The following is a 14,146-nucleotide window of genomic DNA, read 5'->3' on the forward strand; positions in this document are numbered from 1 at the left end:
CATCCCAAATGCCTCATTTATCTGACTTCATGAGAAAACAAGGTTGCTGCACAAAAGTAAAATTTCAAAATAACTGAAACATCCCTTTAAATGCCAAACATCACTACCTTATTTTTGACGGGTAATCAAAATAAATCTTTTAGAGATGGATTACATGAAACATCATTTAACCTTTTCTTGATGACAAAATCTTCTTAAAATTTTTCTCAAATTTCTCTCTTTATCATTAATTCTAGTCGCAGCTTCAGTTCAAATTCTTACCTTTCACCTGGACCTACAAGGCTATCCTAATAGTTTCTCCCAGACTTCTCCATGAGATTTTTCTAAAAATAAATACATAAATAGACACGAAGATAACCACGTGGTATGTGAAAACCTCATGGATTATCGCTGAAAAGTACTTTAATCTTATTCCACCTCTCTCTGCCACTGCCAATCCTCTCTGCTTCTCATCCACATCTTAGCTGCTTCTACTGAACTGTGTTACTTTTTACATGCACTTCTCTTTTTCTTGCAGAAGAGAAGTACATGGCAGATTCTGGTCTTTTAGAGAACTTCTACCTCCAGAAATACTGAAAAATAGGTTTTTAAAGACTTGACCAAAAAACTGTTAGAACTGATAAACAAATTCAGTAAAGTTACAGGATCCATAATCAATATACAAAAATCAGCTGTATTTCTACACAGTAATAAATAATCAGAAAGAGAAATTAATAAAACTCCCAATTTCAATCACATCAAAAAGAATAAATACCTAGGAATAAATTTAACCAAGGAGGTAAAAGACCTGTACACTGAAAAGTATAAGACATTGATGAAATAAATTGAAGAATACAGAAACAAAAGATATTCCATGCTTGCTGATCAGAAGAATTAATATTGTTAAAATGTCCATACTAGCTAAAGCAATCTACAGATACAGTGCAATCTCTATCAAAATTCCAATGGCATTTTTCAGAAATAGAAAAAAAAAAAATCCTAAAATTTGTATGGAACCACAAAGACCTCGAAAAGCCAAAGCAATCTAGAGAAAGAAGAACAAAGCTGGAAACACCATGCTTCCTGGTTTCAAACCATATTATGAAGCTACAGTACTGGCATTAAAACAGACAAACAGATCAACGAAACAGAAGAGAGAGCCCAGAAATAAACCCACACGTATACGGTCAATCCATTTACAACAAAGGAGCCAAGAATGTACAGCGGTGAAAGGACAATCTCTTAAATAAATGACGTTGGGAAAACTGGACAGCCACGTGCAAAAGCATGAAACTGAACCACTAACTTACGCCATATACAAAAATCAACTGAAAATGGATTAAAAACTTGAATGTAAGACCTGACACCATAAAACTCCTATAAGAAAACATAGGCAGTAAGTTCCTTGACATTGGTCTTGGCAATAATTTTTTTAGATTTGACACTGAAAGCAAAGGCAACAAAAGCAAAAATAAGTAAGTGAGACTACATCAAACTAAAAAGCTTCTGCACAGCAAAGGAAACCATCAACAAAATGAAAAGGCAACCTACCAAATAGGAGAAGATATTTACAAATCATATATCTGATTAATATCCAAGATATATAAAGAACTCATACAACCCAATACCAAAAAACAAAGAATCCCATTTAAAATTGGGCAGAGGATCTGAATAGACATTTTTCCAAAGAAGACATGCAGACTGCCATCAGGTACATGAAAAGGTGCTCAAAATCACTAATCATCAGGGAAATGCAAATCAAAACCACTATGAAGCATCACCACACCTCTTAGAATGCCTATTATGAAAAAGATAAGAAATAACAAGTGTTGGCAAGAAGGTGGAGAAAAGGCAACCCTCATGCACTGTTGGTGTGAAAGTAAATAGATGCAGCCACTAAAAAATGAAAAACAGTATGGAGGTTCCTCAAAAAATTAAAGATAGAACTACCATATGATCCAGCAAAACCACTTCTGGGTATTTACCTGAAGGAAATGAAAACATTCACTAGAAAAGACATATGAATGGGGATGATATGCATGATAGTGAACATGGGGGTGTTTGCTGCAGCACTATTTACAACAGCCAAGACATGGCAGTAACCTAAGTGTCCACTGATGGATGAATGAATAAAGAAAATGTGTTCTTTATACACAATGGAATATTATTCAGCCATAAAAAAGAAGGAAATCTTGCCATTTGCAACCACATGGACAGACCCTGAGGGCATTACGCTAAGCGAAATAAGTCACACAAAGACAGGCTGATACCATATGAACTCATTCATATGTAGAATCTAAAACAAAACAGCAAACTCATAAATACAGAGAACACAGTGGTGTTTGCCAGAGGCTGGGTCTAGAGGGTAGGCATAATGGGTAAAAGGGGTCAAAAGGTACAAACTTCCAGTTATAAAATAAACAAGTCATGGGGATGTAATGTACAGCATGGTGACAAATAGTTAACAATATGGTATTGCAGGGAATTCCCTGGCGGTCCAGTGGTTAGGATTCTGGGCTTTCACTGCTGTGGCCCGAGTTCAATCCCTGTTTGGGGAACTGAGATCCCGCAAGCTGCACGGCATGACCCCCCCGCCAAAAAAAAAACCAAACAACTGTATTGTATTTAAATGTTGCTAAAGAGAGTGGGTCTTAAAAGTTCTCATCACAGGAAAAAAAAATTTGTAACTGTGTGTGGTGACAGATGTTAACTATACATACTGTGGTGATCATTAGAGAATACATACGTGTATCAAATCATTATGCTGCACACCTGAAACTAATGTAATTTGTCAATTATATCTCAATTTTAAAAAATATTGGTTTCTTCTGCCACATACCATCAATGTAAATCAGTCCAACAGACCTGTGAGTAGTGTGTCACACAGTATAAAACTCAAAGTGGGGAGTTCCCTGGTGGTCTAGTGGTTAGGATTCGCCACTTTCACTGCTGTGGCCCAGGTTCGATCCCTGGTTGGGGAACCGTGATCCCGCAAGCCACGTGGCACAGCCAAGATTAAACAAACCAACAAACAAACAAAAACTCCTCAAAGTGGATGCTGTGTAAGAATGCTGCCCAGCTTTCCAGTTCCCCCCCTACACTTTCATCATCCTCTGCTCAATGTTGCAAGTACAGGGTACCTAGTTTGATTCTGGTGTCTGAAAACAGGCAACAAAAACAACAAAAAAACTAAGAAGTGAACATGAGACAAAGAATAAAGACAACTCGCAGAAAAAGAAATGCAAACAGCCAACAAACCTATGAAAAAATGGTTCAACTTCACTAAGAGTCAAGTTTGAATTACAGCAATAATAAGACACCAGTTTTCTCCTACATTCAAACTGACAAATATTTTCTTAAATGATAATACCCAAATGACTGATGTTTTGATAGAGGTAGTTATTTCAAGGAAATGGCTACTCTCCTATGCTGCTAATAGCAATGTAAGTTGGTATAGTATTCTGCAGGAAATTTTGCCAATATACATCAAATACCTCAGAATTGTATAACTTTTGTCCTTGGCTAAGAATACTTTTTTATAGGCTAAGGAAATAATCAGTGATGCACTAAAAGATCTCTATTCATCACAGTGTCATTTCTTAACAGTGAAAAACTGCAAAATACATGAATGCACAAATAAGGCATCAGTTACATAAATTATGGTGTATCTATATGCTAGAATACTATACAGCCATTAAAATTGTTTTAAACATTTCATTAAATGCTGTTCTACATCTTATTAAGTAAGATAAGCAGGCTGTAAGAACTATGTAGATACTATTTGGTTCTATTTATATAAAGTACAAAGCAGGCAAATCTCTGCCACTAAAGATCAGGATCATGCGTACCACTCCTGGCAGCGATAAGAAGGGAGCATAATGGAAGCTTCTAAGGTGTTGGTAGTTTTTCTGTTTTTAATTTGGGTGCTGATTAGCTGGGTGATTCAGTTTGTGAAACTACATCAAGTTCACATTTACGTGCACTTTTCTGAATGTACATTATATATCAAAAAAAAATTTTTAATACTAAATAATTCCCCCAACCATGTTTTACATGTATTGATACATTCAAAAATTGCCCAGTATAGATCATTTTTCTTTCCTTTTTAAAAAATAATTTCAAAGCTTTTCTATAAAAAATTTTACTTTTATAAGAAAAAAATGTAAATCATGGAATGTGAACGATCTATTGGTGACAAATTCATTCATACTTTCCCAGTTTTCTCCTCTTGATTCATTCCTTCAAGACTGAGCACCTCCTATGTTCACTGCTTTAGATGGCAAATACATAGCAATAAACAAATCTTCATACTGTCAAGAATAATTAAAACCCCACACAAGCTCCCTGAAGGCAATGACCATTTCTCTTCTTTAATACGTGGTATATCCTGAGAGTCTGGCAACCTGCTAGACTCTGCACTGAAAGTGGACATCCAGAAGTTTATTAAAGACTCCAAAACTGACTGCTCAAAATAAGCCCAAAGATTCTTAAAAATTAGACTAAAATTTCCACTCTCATGTGCATGTCTCACATGACACCAACCACAAACAGGCAGGAATCTTGGAAATGAAGAAAACATGCAAGTTCACCACATATCTACTGATAAGGACAATCACTATACACACTACCAGCGTGCTCTCACCAATTTCAGGTACCTCCCCAAACACCTCACCAGCAAGGACATCAGCCACCTCCACACTACCATTCCTCTCTAAAATTCAGAGTGCTCACGAGGAATCAGGCACTGTTCTGGGTGTTTTATTAACTGAATCTTCACAATAACCCCGTGAGGTCATCATTTTATAAATAAGGAAACTGAAGCACAGAGACCAGATTAGCATATAGCGATCATTTTGGACGAGGCAGCCCTAGGCGAAACTGCAAAGCAAGCTCAATTTGTCTTTGACCTTCTGCTTGCCCCATGTCGGTTTCCATTTAACAAACTGCGAGCACCTTGAGAGCAGGGACTAAATACCTACTGCTCTAAGCATTTGTTGAATGGATCCGTTTCTTTCCTTTCTCTTTGGTTTCCTTCTTTCAAAATATCCTAGAAAGAGAAGCCTCTTTTGGTACATCATTTTTCTAAATTAACTATTAAATAATTCCTGCTAAGGCATAACCCCAAATCAATACGTTATCATTGAGATATCCTGTATCTTTATTCCCTAGCCCAAATGGCTGTCTCCACCTCCATTTTCCTCTCCTCACCCCCTAGCTGTGCTGGATTTCACAACAGGAGATCTGCTGGCTCTTCAGCAGCTGTTCTCCCTGACTGGGTTTCACCTGTGCAAAGTGAGCTACTACATTAGAATAGTACCACGTACTAACACAACTGACACACTTCATTCATGCATTCAGGTTCCTGCCCAACTATGACCTCTTTAGAGCGGCCTCCCCTGACCTCTCTACTGATTTATTTATAAATTTATTTATTTTTGGCTCCGCTGGGTCTTTGTTGCTGCGCGCGGGCTTTCTCCAGCTGCAGCGAGCGGGGGCTACTCTTTCGTTGCCGTGCACAGGCTTCTCGTTGCGGTGGCTTCTCTTGTTGCGGAGCTTGGGCTCTAGGTGTGTGGGCTCAGTAGCTGTGGCTCGCGGGCTCTAGAGCGCAGGCTCAGTAGTTGTGGCGCACGGGCTTAGTTGCTCCGCGGCACGTGGGATCTTCCCGGACCAGGGCTCAAACCTGTGTGCCCTGGACTGGCAGGTGGATTCTTAACCACTGTGCCACCAGGGAAGCCCCTTACCTCTCTATTTAAAACAGCAGCACATCATTCTCTATCCTCTTACACTGCTTTATTTTCGTCACCACACTTATCACTCTCCCCTATGATATTTAATAATTATTTTCTTATGTTCTGCCTTCCCTTTTGAACTGTAAACTGCATGAGGGCAGGGACTTTATCTTGATTACTGCTGTAATCCCACACCTACAACAGGAGTTGGCACAGAGGAGGCTCTCAAATATTTGTAGAATCAACTGCAAGTCAGAGGGCCTTTTTTAACATTCAGGGGAGGTAAATCTCCCTTTTGAAAAATACTGCCACGACTTAATGAGACTGAAGACAGACAAAGAGGCAGGAGAGAAAAGAGAACAAAAACAAAATTTAAAATGTAAATTCAAGGGAAGAATACTTAACAAAGTCTTGGGTTTTCTCTCTCACTCTAGGCTTAAGGGATAAGGGCTAAAATGTAAAAATGCTCCAATTTTTTGGTTTGAACTGGTGACAACACAATGAGAAAAGAATTTGTAGGAAATTTTAGCAATCAAGATGCTTCTACTGTTTTTAGTTTTGAAAGTACCAAAAGTGCAAAACGAAAGTTAGGACTCTGCAAGGTTTCACTTAGATTAAATACTCTATTTAATTTATTATTTGACTAGATGCACAATATCCATCTAAAGTCAAAGTTAATTTACACAACTAGTACTGATCTCCTCACCGACAGCCCTGCCCTTTCCAAGGTCTACTTCCTAGTTTCCTTAATCTAGCCTGGTCTCACAGGACAGCAGATACGGTATCACTGAAACACTAATGGAGGGGGAAAAACTTATCTCAAAAAGAAGAAACATTTTTTTTACAAAGTTACTTTTAATACTTTTAGGTGAGCCCCACAGGAATAAAAAACACTGGGAAGAGGTAACCCCCTCACGTCCAGGAGTGGCCCAGGGGAAGACTGGCTACCTGAGGGGAAGGAAGCACAAAAGAGACCCCGTGCAGACTCAGGGAAAGGGAATGTCACTGGGGCTGGGAGCTGTGAGCACTACAGGAGAAAATGTGAGCATGGTGGGACTGGCTCCAGGCACACAGGCAAAGGGCAAAAGGGTTGGACATGAAGCCACAAAGCTTCCAGAACTAGAACAAATAATTTTAAAATGTGTATGGAAACACAAAAGACCCCAAATAGACAAAACAATCTTGAGAAAGAAGAACAGAGCTAGAGGAATCAGGCCCCCTGACTTCAGACTATACTACAAAGCTACAGTAATCGAAATGGTATGGTACTGGCACAAAAACAGACACATACGTCAATGGAACAGAACAGAGAGCCCAGAAATAAACCCACACACTTATGGTCCATTAATCTATGACAAAGGAAGCAAGAATAGACAATGGGGAAAAGACAGTCTCTTCAATAAGTGCTGCTGGGAAAACTGCACTGCTACATGTAAAAAAATAAAATTAGAACATTCTCTAACACCATATACAAAAATAAACTCAAAATGGATTAAAGACGTAAATGTAAGACTGGATACTATAAAACTCCTTGAGGAAAAAATTGGCAGAACACTCTTTGACATAAATCGCAGCAATACGCTTTTGGATCCATCTCCTAAGATAAAGGAAATAAAAGCAGAATTAAACAAATGGGACCTAATTAAACTTAAAAGTTTTTGCACAGCAAAGGAAACCACCGATAGAAACAGGAAGACAACCTGCCAAATGGGAGATAATATTTGCAAATGATATGACTGATGAGTGATTAACATCCAACATATATAAACAGCTCATACAACTCAACATCAAAAAAACAAACAACCCGATTAAAAAATGGGCAGAAGAAATGAACAGACACTTTTCCAAAGAGGAAATGCAGATGACCAACAGGCACATGAAAAGATGCTCAACATCCCTAGTCATCAGGGAAATGCAAATCAAAACCACAATGAGACATCACCTCACACCTGTCAGAATGGCCATGATCAAAAAGAACACAAATACTGGGGAGGATGTGGAGAAAAGGGAACCCTTGTACGCTGTTGGTAAGAATGTAAACTGGTGCAGCCACTGTGGAAAACAGTACGGAGATTCCTCAAAAAACTACCATATGGCCCAGCAATTCCACTCCCAGTTATATAACCTAAAAAAAAACCCCAAAACACTAATTCCAAAAGATACATGCACCCTAATGTTCACAGCAGCATTATTTACAATTACCAAGATATGGAAACAACCTAAGTGTCCATCAACAGATGAATGGATAAAGAAGATGTGATATATATACACACGATGAAATACTACTCAGCCTTAAAAAAGAAAGAAGTTTTGCCATTTGCAGCAACATGGATGGATTTGGAGGGCATTATGGTAAGTGAAATAAGTCAGAGAAGGACAAATCCTGTATGATATCACTTACACGTGGAATCTAAAAGATATAACAAGGGGCTTCCCTGGTGGCGCAGTGGTTGAGAATCTGCCTGCCAATGCAGGGGACGCGGGTTCGAGCCCTGGTCTGGGAAGATCCCACATGCCACGGAGCAACTCGGCCCGTGAGCCACAATTACTGAGCCTGCGCGTCTGGAGCCTGCGCTCGGCAACGAGAGGCCGCGATAGTGAGAGGCCCGCGCACCGCGATGAAGAGTGGCCCCCACTTGCCACAACTGGAGAAAGCCCTCGCAGAGAAACGAAGACCCAACACAGCCATACCATACATACATACATACATACATACATAAAAAGAATGTAAGCAGACAAGAATAGCATTAAAAAATAAAAAAATAATTTAAAAGATATAACAAACCAGCGAATATAACAAAAAAGCAGCAGGCTCACAGATGTAAAGAACAAATTAGTGGTTACCAGTGGAGGGCGGAGGGGCAATATAGGGGTGGCGGAGTGAGAGGGACAAACTACTGGGTGTAAGATAGGCTCAAGGATGTGTTGTACAACACAGGGAACAGAGCCAATATTTTGTAATAACTGTAAATGCAAAGTAACCTTTTAAAATTGTATAAAAACATAAAAAATAAATTTTAAAAAACTAAGAAATTGTCAGGGAGGCCTACTAAGTTTTCCGCTTGAACGTACGGTTTTCGCTTGTTTATGGACCCTAAAAGATATTTAGATCATAAATATCCTAAGTATGCTCTACAAGTAAATTCCAGTAGAGCTCACTCATCAGACAGAAAAGAAACTTGTAAAATGCAAAACCCAACAGGTGTTACAGAGCACTATATATCTATAGCACTTTCCTCAGCTCCATTTACAAGACTCTAAAAAACAAAACAAACAAAAAAAATCCTAACCTGTTAAGTTAAATGCCCTGTAACACTGCACTTTCATTAAATCATTTAAATAGTATCTTAATTCCATTCAGGTCACACAAACAGCCTTTTCAAAGAACTTGTGGCTTCTCTAATAGAAAAGGATTTTAAGAGACGGTTACCAGAATAAAGAACTCCAATTATAACAGTGAGATTGCTTTGAGGATTGCCAAATTAGTTTCTGTACTTTCTACTTCTAAGTTAAGGCAGAGAGCCATCTCAGAATTGCAAATATTCAACTCTAATTCTTAAAAGTATTGCATAAGAAAACAACTGTCTTGGGGAGAAGTGGTAAGAAAAAAACTCCCAACGTAGTTAAAAACCAAAAACGACTATTACCTCATCTTTAAAACAGCCTTCTAGGCTTCATTACACGTCCTAGGGCAAGCCCTTAAAAAAGAAGACAAGAAAAAAAGGGAAACCTGAAGACGTCTTAAGAGCGGTGGAATTCATTAACAACAACAGAAAACCCCCTGGGCTGTGGGCACAGCATTCTATTTCTCAGGCTGTGATGTGAACATGAACAAAGGTTTCTTTCTCACGAGAGAATAACTTTTAGAGCAAATGGGGAAGACCATTAAAGAACTTGATGTTTTCGTGTATATTTCACTCGCAGGCTTTTGCAAACCAAGTTCCCAGGAACAACTCCACTCGCAGCCATGCCTCGATCTGTTCAACCGACTTACATCACAGTTTTCAAGGAACACAAAGTACAGTATACTCTCAAAGCAAAGTTATTCCTTAAAAGCAAAACCCAGCCACCTTTTAAAACACGCACAAACGTGATCCACGGCCCGAAGACCTCAAAAGTCTTGACCGAATAAGACCAACACCTGGGGAGGAAGAAAGCAACCTGGTAGTCCGACCCCGGGCGTGAGCAGCTGCCGCTTGCGGCTGAAGGACACGCGGGGCTTTGCTCCCCGGGCAGGCGGGCAGGCGCCGGGAGACTCGGGCCAGGCCTGGGGACAGCCGGAGGGCTTGCAGTCGCGGGCACCGGCTTTGTGGCCATTAAGAAACGCGGGGAGGTGAGAAGCGGCCGAGACGCGAAACGAGAAAAGCGCCCTCAAGTTTGCCTGATATTAACGCCTCGAGGATGAAAAGGGCCGTTTGTTTCATCGGCGGACCGTCGTGTCGGGCCTCCCCCCGCCCGGGACTCCCGGCGGAGCTCCGCGAAGGAAGCCGCCGGGAGGCTCGGAGCCGACCTCCCCCCCCCCGCTCGCGGCCGCCCGGCCCGCCCCGCCCGGCCCCAGGACCTCACCTGCCCGGCCGGCCCCCGAGGCGCGGGCGGGCGGCGGGGAGCGCAGCCGCAGCCAGAGGTGCAGCGCGGCCCCGAGCACACACGGGCACAGCAGCACCAGCCAGTTTCGCATTGGCCGCCCCCGCCTGCTCCACCTCGCACCCCCGCCGCGCTCCGGGCTCTCCCGCGTCCCCGGAGGGAACCTGCAAGTAGGGAGGCCGAGTGCCGGCGGCCGACTCCCGCGCTACGACTCCGGGGACGCCCGCCCTCGCGCCCGACGCCGTCCAGGTTCCTCTCGGCTTCGGGCCCCGCGCCTCGGCTTCCTCAGAACACCAGCGGCAGCGGCTCAGCCGGGCGGAGCCCCGCCCCCTCCCCTTGGCCTCCCCCCGGCCCCGCCCACCTTTTCTCTCGCTCGCCCCGCCCCCTTCCCTCGCGTCCCCTCCCGCTCTCGTCGGCCAGCCGGGAGCTGAAGTCCCGCTCTGGGATCAAGCAGGGAGTGCCCCAGTGATCCAGTGACTGGAAAACCACACTTCCCATAACCGCACGCACTCGCCTCCGTCACTCGGCGGTTGCGGAGGCAGAGCGCGAGGCCCCACACAGAGCATGCGCAACCTTTTTCGACGTCTACTGCCCCCCGGCGGCCGAAGGGAGGTAGTGCCGGGCGACCCCGCGCTTCGGGGCCGCCCCCACCCGGGAGGGAAACACAGCTGAGATGGAAGGTGCTGATTGCCCAAGATTGAAAGGGAGATCTAAGGGAAGGCTTTTTAAAATCACGCAGGAGCTTCCTTATGCCGAATGCTAGCCTTGTGTGGGAGATGGGATCTTGCGGACGCCGGAGATCGGGGCGAGGCAGCCCAGTTGCCTTCAGCTGTGAATCATCGAGTATATTAGTTCTGGTGCAGTGTGTACCCGGCTCTTTGCCCGGTCCTGTCCTCTAGCAACTCAGGATGAGTAAAACCGCGCCCAGGGGATCAAGCTGTGGAGTACCACAGCGACGGTCCAATCGAGGGTAAAATTTCACGTGCCCGGGTGTCCAACCAGCGCTGGAAAGTTGCGAGTAGAACGAGGCGCACGCACACCTGCTACAGGACGTGAGCCGGAAGGGCCGAGGGGACGCGGGCTCCGAAGCACCTGTGGGCAGGACCCCTGCAGCGCTCCTTAAGGATAAAGTACTGCCCACTGGCTCGAGGACTTGACCCCTCGCACCCGCCTGCGGCCAAACGCACGAGTGCCCTGGTTGAGGCCGTGTGGGTGAAGGGGCGAGACGGTCAAGGTACCGATGTTAAGACGGAGGAGAGGAGGAAAATGAGCGCCTGGCTTGTGGTGTTCCGTTTATTTGCTTTTTAAGTTTTCCCAAATTGTGGAAACAGAAGTTAACTAGATTGTTGGGGAAAGTCTTGGTTGAAAGCCACAGAAAATCCACTTCAAACAGGCTTAAGGAAAAAAGGGTAATTGGTTCAAGTCACTGAACAGTCCAGGAGGAGACGTCTTAGGCACCGTCATAGTCCCCTCGAGTGGCAATTTAATTTCAGCAGAAATTAAAATTACTTTTTGATTGTTTTGTAATATGGCCTGTATTATATTTAATTTTAAAATTTCTTATAAGTTGTATAAAAGCTATAAGCCTAAAGAGTTACTACTGTATGTTTGTACTATTCAAGTAAAATAATAAAAATAATTTAATTAATAAGGGGTCAGAAGTAACTTTTCCCCTTTAAAGAGATTTGTATATTCATTGGTTATCTATTGCTACCTAACAAATTACTCCCAAACTCTTAAAACGACAATAATCATTTATTATGTCTCACAATTTCTGTGGGCCAGGAATTGGAGAGCTAAATTTTTGTTCAGGATCTCCCATAAAGTTGCAGGCAGATGTCAGCTGGGGCGGTAGTCATCTGAAGTCTTGACTGGTGCTGGAGAATCCACTTCCTAGGTGGCTCACTTCCATGGCTGGCAAGTTGGTACTGCCTTTCCGCCTCTTTAAGCTCCTCTCTAAGTAGGTCTCTCCAGTGAGCTGCTTTATTATTTTAAAAAATATTTATATTTATTTATTTTGGCTGCAGGATGCAGGTCTTAGTTGCAGCATGTGGGATCTTTAGTTGTGGCATTCGGGCTTCTTAGTTGCAGCATGCAAACTCTGAGATGCAGCATGCATGTGGGATCTATTTCCCCGACCAGGGGTCGAACCCAGGCCCCCTGCATTGGGAGCTCAGAGTCCTACCCACTGGACCACTAGGAAAGTCCCTCCAATGAGCTGCTTTAGAGTCCCCACACCATGGCGACTTGCTTCCCCAAGAGTTGGAGACCCAAGAGACCGGCGGAGATGGTGCAATGCCTTTTATGATGAATGCTTGGAAGACACACACTGTCACTTCTGCAGTCAACACAGACCAGCCCTGATTCACTGTGGGAGGGACCACAGAAGGTTGTGAATACCAGGAGGCAAGGGTGATTGGGGGTCATCTTAGAGGCGGCTGTCGGCTGTGGCAGTATGTTATGCAAATATGAGAAACAATACTGTTTGTAAACAGTTTTGGGAGTCTTCAGGGCCCCTACGTATTCTCCATGGCCCCTGAATACCCTGAAGACAATGAAGAACAATTTGTCATTCTTGTGGGAAACATGGAATTAGTAGGCTGTGATCTTTGTGGCTCCTGAGCAAACGTCCCCAAGATCCGTGCGCCCTTTTCCCAGAATGTTTACATATTGCAATAAGGAAGGAGAATACGTAATGTCTACATACTCCCTGTTAGAAGTTCTTTGTTTAGAAACTATGCTAACCTGCTTTCTACATTTCAAGTAAAGAAATTGTCAAGAAAGTAATAATTGGTTATCACTAAGGGTGTCTTGTTTTTTATCCTCAAGAAAAGTATTAAAATGCTTCTCTTGAAATCCAAAAATTTTCATTTTGTGATTAAAGGTTTATAACGAGTTAACCCCAAAAGAGGAATAATCCCCAATTTAGGCAGATCTATTAATTCATCAGATACTTATGGAGCTCCTATTATGTGCCAGGCATTTTTGTAGGTGCTTGGGATAAACTGATGAACAAAACAAAGGTCCTTGTCCTGTGATGGTGGCAGCAGGGGCAGACTACAGACTATAGATATAATAAAGAAATACATTTTACTGGCACGTGGAAGATGGTAATTGCTACAGAAAATACGAAAAGTAGAGCAGGGTACGGGAATTGGGAATGTGGGACTGACATGGGGCAGGTTGCAGTATTAAATAGCAGTATTTAAACAACTGTTCAGAATTACAAGGAGCACTAAAGGGAGGAATAAAGAAAACCATCCTAATATATTAACTAATCACAATGTTCCTTCCAATTACCAAGACGATTTAACCTATGAAGGAAACTTCACTGGCACCTGACAGACCTTTTTAGCATCTTCATTTCTCACCACAGTGGGAGCTGCCTGTATCAACTGTTGATAGGATCATCAGTCATCATTCCACCTACTTGTTATCTCTTACCACCTGAAAAACGTAAGTGGGTAAAGATCGTAAGAGAGGCAACCCATATAATGGAAAGAATAAAAAATGTAAAACCCAGAGATAATGTAAACAGTCTGTGGAGTGAACAAGTTAACAGAGAATTAGAATTAGGGAGAGGCAAACCAAAGGGGGTTGGTCACTCTGATTGCAATTAAGTGTGAGAAGGGCTATGAGAAAGGAATCACAGAGAATGATGGCAGCACAAAGGAGGAGTTATCTGACCCACCCCACGGAGTGGCTGCAGGATTGAAATAAAAGGGACCAGAGGGTGGGGAGGCATTCAAGAGCATCCTAGGCAAAAATAAATAAATAATAAAGACAACCCCCCCAGATGCCGAGGGAAAAAAAAAAAAAAAAGACAACCCCGAGACAGTGATGACATGGCAATT

General features: G+C 42.7%; 1 protein-coding gene across 2 annotated transcripts in view; it reads right to left on the reverse strand.

Moving 5' to 3' along the window:
• Positions 1-10,617, reverse strand: part of B3GALNT2 (beta-1,3-N-acetylgalactosaminyltransferase 2) — a 51,798-nt gene extending 41,181 nt beyond the window's left edge. For both annotated transcript variants that reach the window (XM_059900553.1, XM_059900554.1), the window contains exon 1: positions 10,275-10,617. In XM_059900553.1, the coding sequence (XP_059756536.1) occupies positions 10,275-10,386 (112 nt within the window). In that variant the 5' untranslated portion in view covers positions 10,387-10,617. The remainder of the gene's footprint in view (positions 1-10,274) is intronic.
• Between the last annotated feature and the right edge of the window lie 3,529 nt (positions 10,618-14,146).

The sequence above is a fragment of the Balaenoptera ricei genome, chromosome 16 (genome assembly GCF_028023285.1).
Source record: "Balaenoptera ricei isolate mBalRic1 chromosome 16, mBalRic1.hap2, whole genome shotgun sequence".
Lineage (NCBI taxonomy): Eukaryota > Metazoa > Chordata > Mammalia > Artiodactyla > Balaenopteridae > Balaenoptera > Balaenoptera ricei.